Source organism: Excalfactoria chinensis, chromosome 6 (assembly GCF_039878825.1).
Source record: "Excalfactoria chinensis isolate bCotChi1 chromosome 6, bCotChi1.hap2, whole genome shotgun sequence".
Taxonomy (NCBI): domain Eukaryota; kingdom Metazoa; phylum Chordata; class Aves; order Galliformes; family Phasianidae; genus Excalfactoria; species Excalfactoria chinensis.
Genome location: NC_092830.1, coordinates 27,265,937 through 27,284,064, shown reverse-complemented (window position 1 = coordinate 27,284,064; position 18,128 = coordinate 27,265,937). Strand labels below are relative to the sequence as shown.

The 18,128-nt window shown below is 36.9% G+C and overlaps 1 protein-coding gene across 1 annotated transcript in view; it reads right to left on the bottom strand.

Annotated features, from left to right (window-relative positions):
• Window positions 1-18,128, bottom strand: part of CFAP58 (cilia and flagella associated protein 58) — a 57,047-nt gene that overhangs the window by 27,851 nt on the left and 11,068 nt on the right. Inside the window, exons 6-13 of the mRNA XM_072340740.1 lie at window positions 17,418-17,555; window positions 15,676-15,835; window positions 13,969-14,051; window positions 12,610-12,801; window positions 8,521-8,682; window positions 5,528-5,674; window positions 2,306-2,446; window positions 1,716-1,939 (exon numbers count right to left, since the gene is read on the bottom strand). Of these exons, the coding sequence (XP_072196841.1) occupies window positions 1,716-1,939; window positions 2,306-2,446; window positions 5,528-5,674; window positions 8,521-8,682; window positions 12,610-12,801; window positions 13,969-14,051; window positions 15,676-15,835; window positions 17,418-17,555 (1,247 nt within the window). The remainder of the gene's footprint in view (window positions 1-1,715; window positions 1,940-2,305; window positions 2,447-5,527; window positions 5,675-8,520; window positions 8,683-12,609; window positions 12,802-13,968; window positions 14,052-15,675; window positions 15,836-17,417; window positions 17,556-18,128) is intronic.

Genomic DNA, 18,128 nt, shown 5'->3' with positions numbered 1-18,128 from the left:
CTGTGTACATTAAAGGCCAGTTAATTAATCTGCAGTAACCTACAAATCAGAGTTACAGAATTGCCTCTGTATTGAATCTGACACTTTGTACTTGGAAGAAGTTTTTAAAACAACGTGGCTCACGCAATCCTGTAAAGAAAACACATTGTAAGACCTAATTATGAAGAACACATTCCTTTGGAGAACCCAGCTTTGGTTTCTTTTGCTTCCTCTCATCAAGAGACTCCATACGCTATTTGTTGCTGAATTTAAAATTAATTGAGTGGTCCAAAGATGCTTTGACAACTAAGATTCACATGCTGGGGTCAAGGAGTGAAGAAGGAGGAAACAAAGTCATATTCTGAAAGGATTCAACCCTTATCATTTTGGTGGGTGGATCCTGTAAGTACTTGAAGGGGAAAGGAAGTGGAGAATCACCATATCCCTAACTCCACTGAACGCTTCCCTGCCAACCTCAGCATTGAATTTAGCTCATTAGACAAAAAAAGTCTTTTGTTTTGTTTTGTTTTTTAAACTGTGAGGTTGGACAAGGTTATGGAAAAGGAAAAAAAGAACATCTCCAATTGGCAAATCAAGAAAGCTAATTAGCAGCACAGCTGATAAATGGACTCTTTCAACAGACAGTTTTCATGATAGTTTTGGACTTCACTGAAGTATGCGATTGCTGCTGTAGTTAGCAAGAATTGATCCACCCATCATGGCATGTATAGCACTATACCTCAATGCCTTTACTGAGTTTCAGTGCAGCAACAGGCCTTCAGTCGAATGCATTTGGGCAAAGAATTCAAATCCTATTCCAGACTGCAGTCAGTCAACAAAAACTGCAGTTGCTAGCATTTTGTGCCCAGTTCTTTTCTTTATCTCACACCAAATCAAGCTGGCATAATTTCACTGCAGTCAATAGACAGACCACAGACTGAAGTAAATTTGCTCCAGTGAAGGCCATGGAATTATACTCATATAGTTAACCTAAATGACTCACTCAAAACTGTGATATCTATACAAAACAGTACAATGGTTCTCTGCTGACAACATACCTGCTGCTTCTTACAAACCAAGTCTGATTCTACAGAAAATCACAATAGCTTCATGTCAGTAAAGAATATACCTTAAGCTTGGGAGGGTTAAAAAAAGAAGGCGAGCATTAAGCCAGAGTAGGAGGAAATAAATCAGACCAGGGCTATTAAAACTCCGCTTTAAAGAAACACAGCCTTCAATGAAAATTTAACTAAATCTTTCTCTCAGAGCAAGCCTATATATAAATCTAGAACTAAAAAGCTCTGAAAACGAGTAGGAGTTTGTTATAAATATGTCAATTGCTCCCCATCCTCTGCAGATTGCCTAATAAAAAGCAGTTCCACTAATTTGGGCCCTAGGTACCACTAAGTAGCTCACTGAACTATGAACATCATCTTTGCTGCTCTCTGTCAAGTTTATTCTGCAGGCAGTAACTCAAAGTACAAGGTGAAATTTGGAAACTACTTCAGCTTAGGACAGGATGTTTTTTTCCCCCTTTTATCTATCTTATATTTTAATTTTCACTGATTAGCTCCTTTGTGATCTTAATCCAGTGTCCATAAGGTCAAAACAAATAATCCCCTTCTCCAAGGTATGTTTGTTGATACAAATCTTTATCACATGTGAAAATAATTCTATCTAAAATGCAGAATTATGTACGCAGTTGCTACAAAAACATATTCAATCAGATTTTCTACCTGAGCTCCTCTACGTTAGCCACAGTTTTACCAAGTATTCCCTTCTCACGACGAAGTTTTCTGATCTCCATCTTGAGAAGCCGGATGTCTTCCATTCTCTGCCTGTACTGAGTCTCACCCTTGTTTAAGATGGATTGCTGGATTTTGATCTTTTCGTAGAGAAGAGCCACTTCATCATTGCGTCGAACAAGCTGGGATCCAAGGACATCTCTCTCATTGATAACCTAAGGATGCAGGTCAAAGCAATAATCTCAGTTACAGTTCCTCAGCACAGCTTCAAAGCATCATTATTACATTTACATCAATGAAAATCACATGCATTAAGAAGTTTCACTGTTATTAATAAAAAAAAAAAGCAAAACAAAAAACAATAGCAATGGCCGAGCAGCTTTTCCTATTAGAGCTTAGTCTCCTGAAAAATGCATAAACTACATCATTCCACTCACTTATCTTAAAATGTTTATTTCAATAGCACTATGAAGCTTTAGAAGTACCACATATATAATAAGTGAGGATCTTGATCTTAAAAATGCACTGAACTGAGGGAACAGGACTCAGTGTGTTGGAAAGGTCAAACATGAGATTCCTACCTGGTCATATTCCTTCTTCTGCTTCAGCCTCTCAGCATCAGCCTCAGCAATAATTTTTAGGAGTTTTCTTTCTTCTGCCTCCTGATTTTCTATAAAGTTCTTGGTCTCCAGAGCTTGTTTTTTCATCTTCAACAGTTCAGTCTGGTGGAGTCATAACATAGGTAAACTGTGCTTAGTAACAACTTCCCATTTTATACCCCTGGGATTACAAGTAAGGAGTACAAACTCATACATTCATTTCATTTCCTAACAGTTGCATATTTTGTTAGTCTCTGAGAATAAATCACTAAGACAAGCAAGATGAAGACCTATAAATAAATGTTGCAAAAGGCTTATTGTTATAAACAGTGTATTGTTATAAACAACATAAATCCAGAAGGATTGTTATCCATAATAATGGTTCAAGTCGTAATTCAGAGAAGTTTCATTTAGTATTTTCTTAAAAGGTCACATTTGGAGAGTTTTTTCAATTGAGTAGCTATTTTGTTAAAAAATTCTAGCAGATGTAAGTTCAAAGCAAGGCTGGGTTGTGAGAAAGAATAGCTCATCTTGCTAGAAAGGGCAATGATCTACACTACACAAATCGTTATCTAGTCAGGTTATGCTTCAGACTGGAAAAAAAGAATACCTGGAGAACAAGGCAGCTCGGCACAAAAGAGCAAAATTAAAGACCATTAGCATTTTTAGTGGAAGTGTAGAAGACTGGAAAAAGAAGGACTGCCCCTAAGCAAAATTTAAGTAGCACGTTGTCACAGTGATCACACACCACTAACACAAATCTTGGAAATTATCCAGTAATTCTATGCTACTGTCATGAACTCAAGACATCAGTAGAGGAAAAAAATACTGAGATCTTCTGGATTATTAGAAATTTTTAGCAGTAATGGGCAATTAACAACAGACAGAACAAAGCCAGGTGACTACAGTTTGTTTTCACAGAGGTGAAAACTTTCAAGCCTTGTCTAGAAGACACTTCCACAGCTCTGACCCTTATAAAGGGTAACATTCACACAGCCTTCTCAGAAACAAACAGCATCGTTGAATGCTGAAAGAATGAGGCTGTGATGAAGGCTGCACCTAAAACTATCGATTTAAGACAGAAAAACAGTTCCATCATCATAATAAAATAACATGTTCAATTCTTATTTTCTTTAATAAAATTCTCATTTTCCTATTAGTGCAACTTTCATCTCTCTCTTACTCAGTGTTGGATGTTTATTAGAATCCATCAGCTGAACAAAAATGCAAGCCACTTCATATTGAAATGCGATCAAGAGTTTGCAAAAGCTGTCTACAGATGTAAAGCTGCTCATGCATTACATGCTGCTGGATAATATTTTTTTTTAATATATCAAAATTCTATGTTCTCCTTATGTCACAAAAATTATGAGCTGTAAATAAGGAGTGGCAGCAGATGTTGGCAGCGAACATTTATGTGAACAAATCTTGCTGAAACGTACAAAGTTAAAGTAGATCTCAACAACCTTGTACAGTGAAGAACATAAATACTTTAAGCCACACACGTGCCCCACAAACTAACAGGATTTTCTCTGAGGTTAAATATATTGAAGATCATAGTATCAGGATCTACATGCAGAGGAAAAGAAATGAATAAACACAGTAAGACCAGAATAAGTGACAGGACTGAAACTGTTCTAAATGAGCATCTCTCATTTAAGGTTGGTTCAGAGACTGCAAAAAACTGAAGAAAGAAGGAAAAATTTATACAAAACATTTATATGCCAACAACTCAAACTGAACTTCAACCAAATTCCTGTTTAGGTTCTGAAGTACTGCAGTAAGTGAAAAGGTTTTTTTGTATTTGCTGTAAAGATGGGAGAAAAATACAGATTTTTAGAAGAAGTAAAATGGACTGGACAGAGAATGCAGAATTATGACCAACAGTAAATCAAAAGTTTCACATTCAGATTTCTAGAAAATGTTGAAAAAAAGAATAAAAGGACATAAGATCTTGACAGCATCTCAAGCCTGGACAGCTGCACTTCTTACAGCTTTCAGATACATATTTTCCAACAGATAACTGAAACCAAAAGATGGCATTGTACTGGCTTTAATGTAGCTTGGATCAGATGTCCCATGATTCATTTGCCATGATCACACAGCTTTAAGGCCTTTCTGACAGCAAAGCTAAGCATAAGTCCAACGTCTCTATAATCTCATTCCTATGAATCTCACTCCTCCATGCTTTAGTGCATTCTTTAAACTGATTTCCTGGAAACAGCTTGCTTCCTTCACATCAGTGCAAGCGGGACAAATTGAAGCTGCCTTGCTACACAAATAATTGGGTACTTTTGTGCCAGTGTCAGTCAGCCTCCTCTCTGAATCCTCTGCTTTAGTATTCAGCAGAGACACTCAGGTAGAAGATGGCAAAGCCCTAAAGCTATTCACTAATGTGATGTCAGTCCGTGGACACACTTACTGGTGAATAATTGAGGGGAGTAAACCATGTAGCAATCATATGTTTGTCAAATGAATGGCAGACAATTCTGAGGTGATGAGACAGAACTGGCGACTAGTTAAGGCAGAAAGCTGCACGTGGAAAATGAGGCACTACTTGACTCCTCCATCACTGATAGAGCAGATCAGATAGAAAAAAAAAAACAAATTCATCACCTTTCTACGAAACTTTATTGACATCTTGTCTTAACTGCAGCATTGCTGAGAGGGGCTGAAAACCTGAGAAGTCATTGCAGCACAGCAATAAGCTATCAAAAGAAAACACTGTGGAAATAACAGAGGTTTTGGAGGGGGTGTTTGTTTGATGTGTTTTTGTTCAAGCTCAGATTGCAAGATCAGGATTGTGAAGAATAATCTAATTGGGTTTGCACTTTAAAACAACAGAGAGAGAGAGAAGTTTAAAGAAAGGATATATTGTATTACAAAGGTCTGCATCAAGAAAGTTTAGAACAAACAGGTTAACCCCCAAATCCATGCTTATGCAATGCAACTTAGTAGTAAAAACATTGAGTCACCAAGAGATGTAAAACTTCTCAAGACAGTCTAGGACCTTTCTAGCTATAATCACAAAGATGAAATTTGTCAGATATATGGAAGACTTGTATAACAGATAGACTTGATAAACACTTCGACTGATCTTCAGTTTTTGTAGCAAAACAGCTCCCACAGACCAGAAAAACAATGAAGTCTCCAAAATCATGGGAGCAGTCCTTTGTAATAAGGTGTATGTGTAAGGACTCTTACTTTCAATGATTCCTTCTCCCTCTCTAGTTGCTGATGTTCCAGATGTGCTTTTGCCAGAGCTTCTTCTTTCTTTGTGATCTCTTCTTTCAGCTGATCCCCCTGATGTGTCACAGTTTTCAGTCTCTTCTTCATTTCCGTTATCTCATCCTAATAGGACAGAAAGTGATTGCAAAAAGAACCAAAAGGGGTAAGCTTTTGTGAAGGAGTTCAGGCCATTTTGATACTGGAAAATGAAACTACAGTACTTGAGAGATGTGTTGTACATACCACAAGACATTAGTTTTGAATACAACAGAACAAAACAGTTTAATTAAATGATATTTTTTTTTTAGTTTATGCTAGCATAACATTACTAGAAAAAGGTCTCCACGGATAACAACAATGGTCATTAATAATGAGGATAATAAGCCATTTCATTTGAACAAATGAACACGTGAACAAATTAACAAATTGACACAAAATAAGAACTAGCAGGCAATCCAGATTAATAAGAAGATTTTGATTCTATCCATTTGTTTCCATGCTTCTGGCACTGTGTTTTTCAATAAGGTTGTAAACATCTGGGCACCAGTGTTTGGGGAGAAGTCTTTATGAAAATGAATATAGCTATGAAGAAGATACAAATACAGCTATGAGTATAGCTTATCTCCATTTTGCTTTTTTGTTAGCTTACAGAAACAGAAGTAGAAAAAGTGTGCTCAGAGATGAAAAACTCCCTGGTATGAGAATATTTGGCATGAATTTTAGGTTCAAAACAAAGCAATATGCCTGCTAGCACTGCAGAAACATGAGGCCACCCTGGCCACTCACAACACAAAGGTGCCTGTTCATGCTACGCTAAGGAACTGTTTTATTGACTGACTGCAGAGATGGTACATGTTGTGACACAAAGTCAAAGCTAGTAAATTCAACACATAGACACACTCTTTTGAATCTAGCAGAAACAGCTTTATGAGCTGTTATACCTCTGCTGGAAGGTCACACCTCACAGAGAAGACAAAGTAACATTTCACATGAATACATTGTTTCAGTACAAAACCATATCAAATTTAGAGCTCTTTCAGCACTGTACACCATATGCATGGATTTACTTGACAAATGAGCAGCATTTTCTTTCATGATGCGCTTGACATAGTCAAGTAAGATTGTAAGTCATGACACTATGCAAATGGTAGTGAGAAAGTACTGATTACCAGTCTGACAGGCCTTAAAACAAACATGGACTCCACACTTACTTGATGGTCCCAACTGACAATTAAATGAGATGAAAATAAATGCAATAATATGCCAGTAGGCTTCACCTACCTGCACGCTCAGTCAGTCCTGCAAATGTCCTGTTAACAGCAGGTTAACAGCCCATAAGCCTCTTAACTAATACAAAGAATCTGGTAGATTTTAAATGTACTGCCCAGATACATACCCAAATACAGTCCTACTTCTCTATTTGATGAAGAACAGTAACACAACAATATTATTATTATTATTATTATTATTTGGTAAACAGGTTTTCTAATCAACTTGTGTAAACAAATGAGCTCCCAGCAACAAAAGAAACCTCAGAGGTAGATGCAAAATGTGTTTGTATCATTCTGAACGCCTGCCAGCATGGAGATCATTAGCAAGGTGGGGACCTTTCTGTATTAAGCAATCCCAAAATACCTTTATCTAGCTTTACCTAAATATGTTTGTGCAAATTTGTTTTACTTCACAAAAGGACTTGCTGAAAAGTTATGGTAAGTTAAGTAAGTTGAAGTATAAATAACAGCCTCTAATAACTTGAAACTTGAACAGCATTGTTTATAGCACCACGTAGCACTCAAATCCTGACAAAACTGATGAGTTCACTGCTTTTTATAACTGAACAATTCTTCCTATGAGAATTTATACTGGATAGATATTGAAAAAATAAAAATAAAAAATAAAAAAATTAATGAGCATTGAATTGCATTTATTTTTAACTATTATTTTTCCTAAGGGATTGTTTGGGAGCAGCAAGAACCGCAGCATCACTTCAAGAATGTATGCTAATGACCAGAGAGGGAGGTAGTGGACAAGCAAAGCATTTCACTCACTTGATAAAGTAGTTCATTCCCAATCAAAACAGTCATCAAATAGAGAGGGATTTGGACATTTTATTCCCATGTGCTTCTCAAGCAAAACACCTAGCTATTCATATCATAGCATGAATTGTAATCTACTATGATTATATCATAAACACATTATTCTGAAATAACCAATCCTGTAAACTACAGTTATCCAAGGTCCCAGTCTCTGTCAGGCACAAAAGGACTTGTATGGTATCGTAGATCTCTACATCAGAATAACAAAGTGTATTCTCAAGTGATCTGTTCTATTCCTCTAGTATCATTAGTGAGATCCCCAAGGCAAAGTTATGAATGGAATGATTCATTATCTGAGGCAAATGACACTCACTGAAAGGAACAAGGTGGAAGTATCTCATTCTGCCATAAAATTCTCCTTCAGCTGAGAAAGTGTTCCCTCTGCTTTCTACATTGCAATTCACACTACTGCTTACGTGTATACAGGGCTAAGAAGGCAATCTTATTCCCATTAAACTATTTTTCATGCAGACTGTACAACTTCTAAAGGAATAGGATTGAGTGAATTCAAGAAGGAAAGGAAGAAGTTTCTTTTCTAATAGTGTTATACAAACCAATAGTTCCATTACATCATGATTTTGTGCACAGTTTGAAGTTAGAGTATTGCCCATACAACAATGCTGAATTCCTATTGCCTGCCCAAATCCATACTGTCCAGATAAACATGCAGGGTCCTAAAACATTCATCCCACCCAGAGGAGTTCAGAAATAATTTCTGCAATTAAGCCAGCAAGCTTCGCTTTCAACAAAATGAAAGTAGTTCAGGTAACAACAACAACACATGATATAAGCAGAGATGGAAACACATGATATAAGCAGAGATGGAAACACATGATATAAGCAGAGATGGAAACACATGATAGATTATCCTACCTTTGCTTCAATCAGATTTTTACTGTACAGGTTCCTCTCTGTTCTCACAGTTTCACAGAGGTTTTGTTGTTGTTTAAATTTAATCTCAGACTCTTCTATTTTCCTCTCATAGTCACAGATCTTCACTTCCCGTATTTCAACATCTTTCATGTGCTGGAGGACCTGAATCAGAAAGAAGGAAATGAATATGATTAAATCATCAACATAAGATTATTGGGACGGGGCTGAGTTTATGAGTTTAATCAAGGGCGACAACTCCAGACCTCCATGATGAGAAGCTGAAGCTACTGCTAAAATCACTTGTATCCAAGTATGAGTTTAATCTTTCCGGATTGCTTATGTGAGGAACATTTTATTTCAATCTGATACCTAGTGTGGTTATTTTCATAACTAAAACTTACAGAAATGTACATATTTAACTTAAAACCAATCTACTAGAAGCATTGCCACTGAGCTGGCTCAACAAAATCGACACGTAAGCAGCTTTCAGTAAGAATGGCCTTAGGTTATTTATGAAGCAAAGCTAGACTTTGAACATGGTTTTGGATGTCATTTGTATAATAAAATAGATAGAAACACAACATTTTCAAAGAAGCCCTGCATTTACTCCTCTACTGTGAAATCCAGTTAACTTCCAAAACCTCAGCTTTAAAAAAAAAAAAAAAAGAAAGAAAGAAAGGAAATGTATCTGATCCCAAACTGTGGATCCCAAACTTGATCTGAATAAGCAGGTAATCACAATTACTTTTTTCCACTAAAGGAGGATAAATAATGATTCACTAAAGAGAACAGAGTAGCTTAGACTGTAGATTGTAGGGAAGTGATCATGTGAAAGACCAGTGAATGAAAATACAAAGGATGATAGACACCTTCATTAAATAGTTACCACCATAACAATGCAGAAGAATTACTACACTGAAAGAGCAAAAATGCACATAATTGCTAATTATTATGACGGGCTTCCTAGAGTACACTTTTTAGGGGTTTCTTTTTTCAGAATAAGGACCTTCCTCTTGCCTTACTAAAACAGGAACCAAATATAAGTCAGATAGAATCCAGTGCTTTCATTGATGGAAAGAGATGGAAAAAAAAAATAAAAATGAGCTAAGGAGTACATGTCAGGACCATCATTTTTTGTGTACCCTGCCTGAGGGAGAAAAGAATGCCATACTTAGAAGTCAGGAAAAGGATCAAAGCATTAAGCAAAAAGCTAAGGAATCTTATGGACAAAATCCAGGAAAGATGTCCATTTAGAACAGCATGTCATAGCTGGTTCTCCAGACTGGTTTTGAAAGCAGCCATTTGAGCTCTGATTTACATTTGATGCAGAAGCATATAAAAATGTTTACATCAGATAGTCAATAACTGCTAAGTTTGCAGTCGGCAAAGTTGTCCCTTCCTTAGCAGTTAAGTCTTGTGAGGTCTAACTACAGGGCAGGAGCTTAATTAATTGATTATTCTATCACAATCCACTCTGAAGACAGGAGATTGCTAAATATAGAAAATTTTATTATGGCACAGGAATACAATTCTAGCACATTTGTAGCTGACTGCAGAGGATCCTAGGAACTGCTTACAGTGCAATACAAAAACATAGTCTCTGCTTATAACCCACTCTTGCCTTTTCCCCTCCTGTTAAAACAACCTTCCAATAGTAATAGCAGGGAGTAGAAATCAATAAGGCATGCATTCAGTTAGCAACACAGCGACCATAGGCTGGAGCAAGATTTGAAAGTAGGTCACTTCATCTGTAAACCTTTTGCTTGGTTTTGTGCAATCTAAGAGCAATAAGCTCACAGACTAAGTTTTTCAACATGGTGCTCATAGTCAGATGACTCTGCTTTTTCAGGAGTATCTAAACTCAAACAATTCCCCTCGCCCCCTTCTAAATTCAGAAAAGATACATGCAGTGTCTCTCAATAGAGCAGCCCTCTGCAAGGCCATGTATCCTCAATTATGAATGATCTGATCATAAAATACACCTCTCAGGTTTCTCATTACCAAATCTAAGCTAAGCAGAAAGAATTCAAAATTGATGGTTTTCTTCTGTACCTTCTCACTTTTCACTTGCTTACTTCATTCATTTGGTGTCAGTTACCTGTTCAGCTCAGTGAACCTACTCAGGAACTCAGCTCTGGTACCATCCTTATTTGCTTACCTTTGTTTAGCAACTTTAAGAAGTCCTTCCCATGTCTTAATGATGCCTATGCTTCAGATGAACTTTAAAGAGTTACTTCACTACTAGCTTACTAACAACCTAAATCTGCCACTGGAAAACACAGATTTCATAATCTGGGTATTTCAAGCCAAAACAGAAATATTCTACTAATGTTGCTAAGGAACCCAATCTATACAACAAAGATCAAATAAACAGATTTTTTCTTATCTGTACTGGTTAACTGAGAAGTAATACTCCTCACCAAGTAATGCTAGCCTAAAATAGTACAAATGACCAGTCAGCCAGGCCAATAATTACAAGGGCAAGACTAATTTGAATTCCCACCATTAAAATATTTCACTGCTGTGGATGTAACTTCGACTCTGTTCATCAGTTACTCCCCAGCAAAACATGATTTTGAAAGAGCAGCTCTGCAACTACAAATTCAGTCCTGCTATAAATAACAAGGCAGCTTCTAGAGGGAGTGTGGCTCTGTCGGCCTTTGTAGGATTTCAAAAAAAATCTTTGGACTTAAATGGGTTTGGCTCTTTACAAACTCTTCCACAATTCAGAAGGAGTAAAGCAGGGTCTTTTAGAGACCTCCTGATGGTAAAATATGAGTGTTGATCAGTGGTGAAATGGCTCCTATACTATGTATGTTTTGACACATTTTCCTGCTGCATCTCACCTGCAAGTTGAATCAGGAATTGCCCCTTCACTGAACCACAGAAGCATCAAAACCCTTTGAAAACTTGAAGTCATAATACAGGCATCATTATACAAGCAACTCAAGTGTCATAACCCATTTACTTTGCCCCGTACACAATGGAAAATTTGCACCCAAAGTGACAGGCAAAAGAAAACCGTTTTTCAATTCAACCTTCAAAATATTGTGAGTAATCTTAATCAAAAGTGAAATCAAAAGCCTTGTACTTCTGAATGTTACGCATTACTCCCTGGCCATAGTTTACAACATTCTTAATTCATATCTATTCTGTTAGAAACACACTACAATAAAAAGATGCAAAATGTAACTTTGCAATGAAGATATATCTCACTTCCACAGAATATCATTCATAGGTAATGACAAAAGGTAACCCAGAGAAGAGAGCATGTATCATCCAAAAAACAATTTTAAAGCCACTCGTCACATTTAGCTGTAAAGGATAATTTTAAAGTGAAAAGATAATTTGTGAGTTTAAATACCTTGAAAGCTAATCCCATTAAATCAATGATCTTCTTGGGGTGGGGAGGGGGGGGGCCTTCAGTGTGATCTTCAGCAGCTAATGGAATATGTCCCAACTGTGTTCCTGAGTGTATTTTCAGGAATTAAGCCATACAGAGAAACGGGTATAATACAGCACAAATTTTATGCAGGGTATCTCTGCAGTTGGTACTGGAAAATCCATTTTGTAGATGAGATTGAACACGATCAGATGTTTTACTCATACTGGCATTAATCCTACAAAATGCTGAGTCTCTTACAAAGATGTTACGCTCTGTCATCTCACTTGCCTCAACAGAATATGAGGATGTCAGTAGTATCAAAATAAGGTCATTTGCAGATAAAACAGAACAATCAAAGAGTAATTTCCAACTGCAAGCAAGAGTTGCAGTTGTGAAAATGAGATTTGACAAGCCACAGGCTTTGGTTCAAACTCCCAACCTACTTCCCAGATGATTGATAAACAGAGCTATATGGCTATAACCCCAAGCTTATCATAGAATAAACAGTCATTTCAGAGGTTACCCCAGAGAGACTCGAAACACAGTAGTGGGCAACACACACTTCAAAGAAGAGATCTTCGTAAACTGCCTGAAGACCATTTATCAGAGATCTCTCCCATTGGAACACGGGGAGATAACATATGATCTTTACAGCTTCGAGAGTTAAAAGAGCAAAGAACAACTTCCACAAAAAGCTACTGAACCTTCTGTTTGAGATCACTGGCTTCACTGATGAAACAGTCTCTCTCCTTCTCCAACTGGTAAATAATCTTCCTTTGTTTCTGAGCTTCGTTCTTATAATTTTGAATTTCTTCTTCTAAGTTTTTCTTGGACTGCTCATGGAGCTTCACCAAATCCATCTGCTTCTGAACAGCATTGGTGGCCCTGTTCAAGTTCTACAGGAGAAACCACAAAATAATGTTTCTTGAGCTGAAAAAAGCAACACTGCCACCACTCTGGCAAAAATAAAATAAAATAAATGCAATTATCTAAGTGGATTGTGAACTTCCTAATGCTATTATCTTGTATCTAATTTGCTCAGTTGAAATACTTGAGCCTCAAATCTGATTTTAAAAAGAAAAGGCAATCTCTCATAGAGTTGCCAAGTAGTACTTATTCTGATTTTAAGTTAAAACACTAATATCTGCATTACAGAAAAAGAAAATTGGATAGGATTGTTTACAAGCAGTATAATTAATGACTGAAAAAGCCTTGCCAACTTCAAGGCATTTAGATTATAAAGCATGCCAATAGCCAATAGAATAAATTCCTTCTCATTTACTAAGTAGCAACTTCAAATTCACCAAGTGTGGCTTGAAATTATACACAGGGATTAAATAGAAAACCCCAAGATAACACAATAAATAAATTAATTAAAAAAATCAACCTTCCAGTCCTCCTTTGGAATTTCTTTCCCAAATTCAAAACAAGTATTTACCATCTGTGAAATCTTCATCTGTGCTAGAGTCGAGGCACAAGATGGTGAATCCGTATCAAGAAAAGCATCTCAGCCAAAATAATCTTTTAGCATTGAATTTACTAGACTACACTTCAGGAATGACAATAACACAAGATGCCGTCTTGCAGTACAAAAACTTTGGGCTGATGGAAAATGATCAGTAAGAGAAATGGGCTGAAAAAGCAAAGATCAGTATTGCATTGTCTGCCAAGCTGCTACATGGTGCACCAACATCTTGGTTTGTTCTTTTACTACCACAGAATTAATCTGCCTAGATTAATACTAACATTGGTATGCTACAGAGTGTAAAAGCACAGATGTAATCAACTTTTCAGACATCAAACAATGGTTTTTCAAGATGAAAATGTCACTTTTTTTTTTTTGTTTATCCCCATGATGGTTTATATGTTAAAGCTTAGTAATATTTCATGTGCTTATGGTACTACTTCAGTGCACCCTATAGAAGAAGGACAAGAACCTGCTTAAGGGTCTGACTGTTTGACTCATTTATCCTATAGTATTTATGTCTCTCTGTGAGAGTTTAAACTATAGACATCACACTCTCAAGTCATGAAATTTATCAGTATTACAAATGCAAGCTCACCTGACTTAACGTGTCCCTTTCTTTCACAAGACCATCTACAGCTTTCTTGTCAATCTCTGCTTGCTTTTTGGCAGCCTCCAACTCTAAAGAAAAAGAGGAAAGAGTATAAAAATGGATTCAGACTGAACAGCTAGCTGGACTTAGTAAAAACCCTTAGCATTACATGAACAGTTCAATTACCCGTGACCTTATTTTACAGTCCTTAAGTATTAACATCCTTACCCGATACCTATTTCAGTATTTAGAAGAACTCAGGTACAATAATTAATGTGGTACAAGGACTCATTATTTGGTTCTTCAAACCAAGACACCACAAAGAAGTTAGATTTTAAGAACTTATGGAGCGCAGTAAAAATCAGAAGCTTTTAACAAATTTCAAAGTGAGCATCCAAAAATTGAAGCACTTTGAAAAACAGGGACTTTGAGTCAATCTAATCCATTTAAGTAAAATCCAGTTCTCCTTTGAAGCATTGAGATTCTATTGGTTTCAGTGGAGTTAAAACTCCTTGCCATGGGTTAAGATTAACATGGTACGCATACTAATAAAAAAATCTATGTATATTAACTATTGGGTACATGTTTTCACTTCATTTTAAAATTAATTACAAACTGTTATGCTACAGCTCAGAAAATGCAGTACACTGGATTGCTAAGACATGTCCAATATTGCAAGAGAACACACCATCAGTAGACACTCTCAGGCATTCTGATATGGTTCTGATTATTTAAGTCCCTCTCTCTAATATCAAGCATGGCCTCAAGCTGTATAAGCAAAATGCTTGTGGGAAGGCTTTTCCACCCTTGCAGATATGAACGGAAGATGGACATGTTTTTGCATAAATACAGCCATGTAGAGGTATTAACATCTTATATATGCCATTTCCTCAGGACACAATCTGGAAGCAAGGGAGAGCAGGAAGATGTACCCATGATTGTATCAACTTGAACCAGATCAGGTTTCTAGCTAAGGACTTGTTTTTTCCCATAAAAAGAAAAAATGGAAGTGTCATTGTCCCAAATGTTTTTGATGAAGTAATATTACAAAGTTGTCAAATCATCTTCAATATTTTATCTGAAAAATCACTTTGAAAACGTGTTTATTTCAAAACATTTTTCTTTAAAATATAGTTGCACTATAAAGACATTTTACTAAACCCAAGGAATTTTCTTCCAAAATTTCCATTTGAAAGATCTTTCTCAAAACATTGCACACCTACTAGCAAATAAAAGCCACTACCTGTACAGCTTTAGAACATCTGCTGACCAACTGAAGCCCCAAATATACCAGAAATAAATTTACCTGCTTGCTCACAGGCTTCTTTTCCCCCCCCCCCCTCATGCTGTAACTATTCAGCGGAATCAGAGAAGTTAAGAAAAACAGTGTCTTATCCATGTCTCTTTTCAGTAATCTCTGAGCTTGTTCTTCTCCCACTGGTCAGAGCAGGAGCAACAAACATACATTAGGGGGGCAACAATCTTTCTGACATGGCACAAATTTACACTCCATTAAGTTCAGTTAAATTTTCTGTATCTGCAACCCACACATGCTGCAACATGCAAAATCTGAAAAGGTTTTGTAAAAACCATTCCAACTGTCATTTGTACAGCATCATACCGAGAACTAAAAGAGTATCATCCTGCAAAGATGCACCTGGAATTGAACAGTGAATCAGAGGACAGATCCATTCATCAGAATAAGACACCTACCTCTCTCTAGACTAGATATATGACTTTTTAGGGTCTCTCTCTCATGTCCTGCAGCGACTTTCTTTTCTTCTGCAGCACGTAGCTTACTCTGGAGAGCAGCTCTTAATTTGTTCATCTTCAAAATATCAAGTCGCACTTGATTCAGTTCATCGTCTCTGGCCTATACAAAGCAACAAGGAGGGAAAGTGAGAGCATCCATAGAAAGAAATCTCTGTACTTGGTACATACTTGTTCTATGAAATCCAGTGTCCCAGTAGGAAAAGGTGTAAGTGTTGCGGGTCACCTAGAAGAAAATTAACTAATTGAACAATATTAAAAAACAAACAAACAAAAAACTATTTGAAGTTAAGGGAAGGAAACCGATCATCAAATCTCATGCTTTAAGGCTGAATATAATCCACAAGAAAATCCCCAGACTCAAACCTCAAGCAGTACTACACAATCTTGCAGACTAAATATGGGCAGCTCTGATTTCCCTTGAAGTATTAAAGGCAGTGATTGTGAAGAGTAAGATCTCTAGTGAGGTTCAATGGTATGGCAGGTATTTGATATCCTCATTCTTTCTATAATCCATGGCTTTTAGAGAAAAACAAAATGTAGAGATTACCTCATTTGCTGTACAATCAGAAGAGAAAATAATCAAAACGCTGCACGAAAATTAAGGAACCAGTTACCAGGAATGAAAACCAACTACCATAACAAAAATCTGTCCCTTTTCTTCTAAGAATTAAATACAATTTCTCCATACAATTTCACTGTTAAGTTTTTACAGCCATTACAGACTGTGTTCCATACAGAACCTCAGGTAGTCATCATGTAAGATGATGAATCCTGCTTGGTGAGTGTCTCGGGCAGGATACGAATCTTCTCAGATCTTCCAGACAATCAAGAGAATTATGAATTCTTTCAGAGTTCAGGTTGCCCAACACCATATTAGAGGTGCTTAGTGTTCCTATGTTCAATATTTTAACCCTAGTGACAATACAAAATGCAAGGTATGGTAGACAAAGTAATAACATCTAATGCATAGACATTATCCTACCCCACAAATGCTCTCAACATAGCCCAAAAGTCATATGCAGGAATCATCTAATCTTTCCTCTTTTGAAACTCATCTGCTTCTGAGTGATAATAAAGCAACTTTTTAACAACGGAAAGTTCCAGGTAGCATGACTACAGTTAGAGATATATACAAGGACTGCTCTTAAAGCAATGCCTCCTATTTTACTATATTGGCCCATGACATCAGAAGCAGATGTTGGTTGTATGGCAATAGAGGCTGAACCTTCCCATCAATATTCCATCACATTTTGCTGCCATGAGACAGATGGCAGCAGAAGGGCAGTCTGAAAAAAAATGGGTCTGACAAGAAAATGCAGATGAAGCAAAGGTGTGTCACTGAATTCCACCATGTGGAAAAAAATGGAACCCAGTGACATTCATCAGTGCTTGCTGAAGGTTTATGGAGATCAAACAGTGGATGTGAACATAGTGAGGTAGTGGGTGGTGCATCTCAGTAGTGGTGACAGTGAGTCATCTCCACTGGTACAGATATTTACAAGAGGGGCACGTAAGCTTTTGACTACACTGAAAAATATCATTCTGTAGCTGACAATTTGCTATATCAAATAGTGTTACTATGATCTTTGTATCTGTTGTAGTTTCCATGGAAATAAATAGGAGATATTACTTTCTGAACAAGGTACATAAGTGATAGGATGCATACATCTTCTGATACTTACTTTCAGTTCTACTGTCTTTTTGTGAAGATCCTGCATTACTCCTTGAAACATCACGCTGTGCTGCTCACTCTCTTGCATAAGCTTATTATTTCTCATCTGGAATTGCTCAAGTTCCTTACCAGTTCTTTCATTCAACATCTGTTAGATTAAGGAACAATCCTATTAGTTCTTTTTAATCTGATTACAATATCTACATATACATGAAGACAGAACATTCCATCTCCCCAGGAGATAAAAGCCGCTGCAGATTGTTGTCTGCTTAAAATCCACTCTTCATTGCTGATGAAACTACTAATGTGGAATATGAGAAACGTTCATATTGACTAGGGGAAATGATCATTTCTAATGAATAACACAGCCAGTGTCATTTTCCCTGGAAGCTTAGCAGGTCTCTCTCAGGTGGTAGATAAATATTTTAATTCATATTAGGCATTTGGCAAGTATCGTGCAGCACAATCACTTGCTACATATAATTACAGAGAATCAGTATGAGATTCAAATGACTTCAATCAGAGGAGGGAAAGGTAGCTCTGTCTCTTACTGAGCAAGTTCTACATTAATATGCCAATAGCATTTATCTGGGTACATGATTCGCTGAAACCAGAACCCAACCACTTTCTTCTCTAATTTGTCTTCAGTCATAAGCTCAGAACAGCAGTTTCATGGTTTGTATGGGGTACACATAAATCAGTATTGGATCCACCAGTGGTT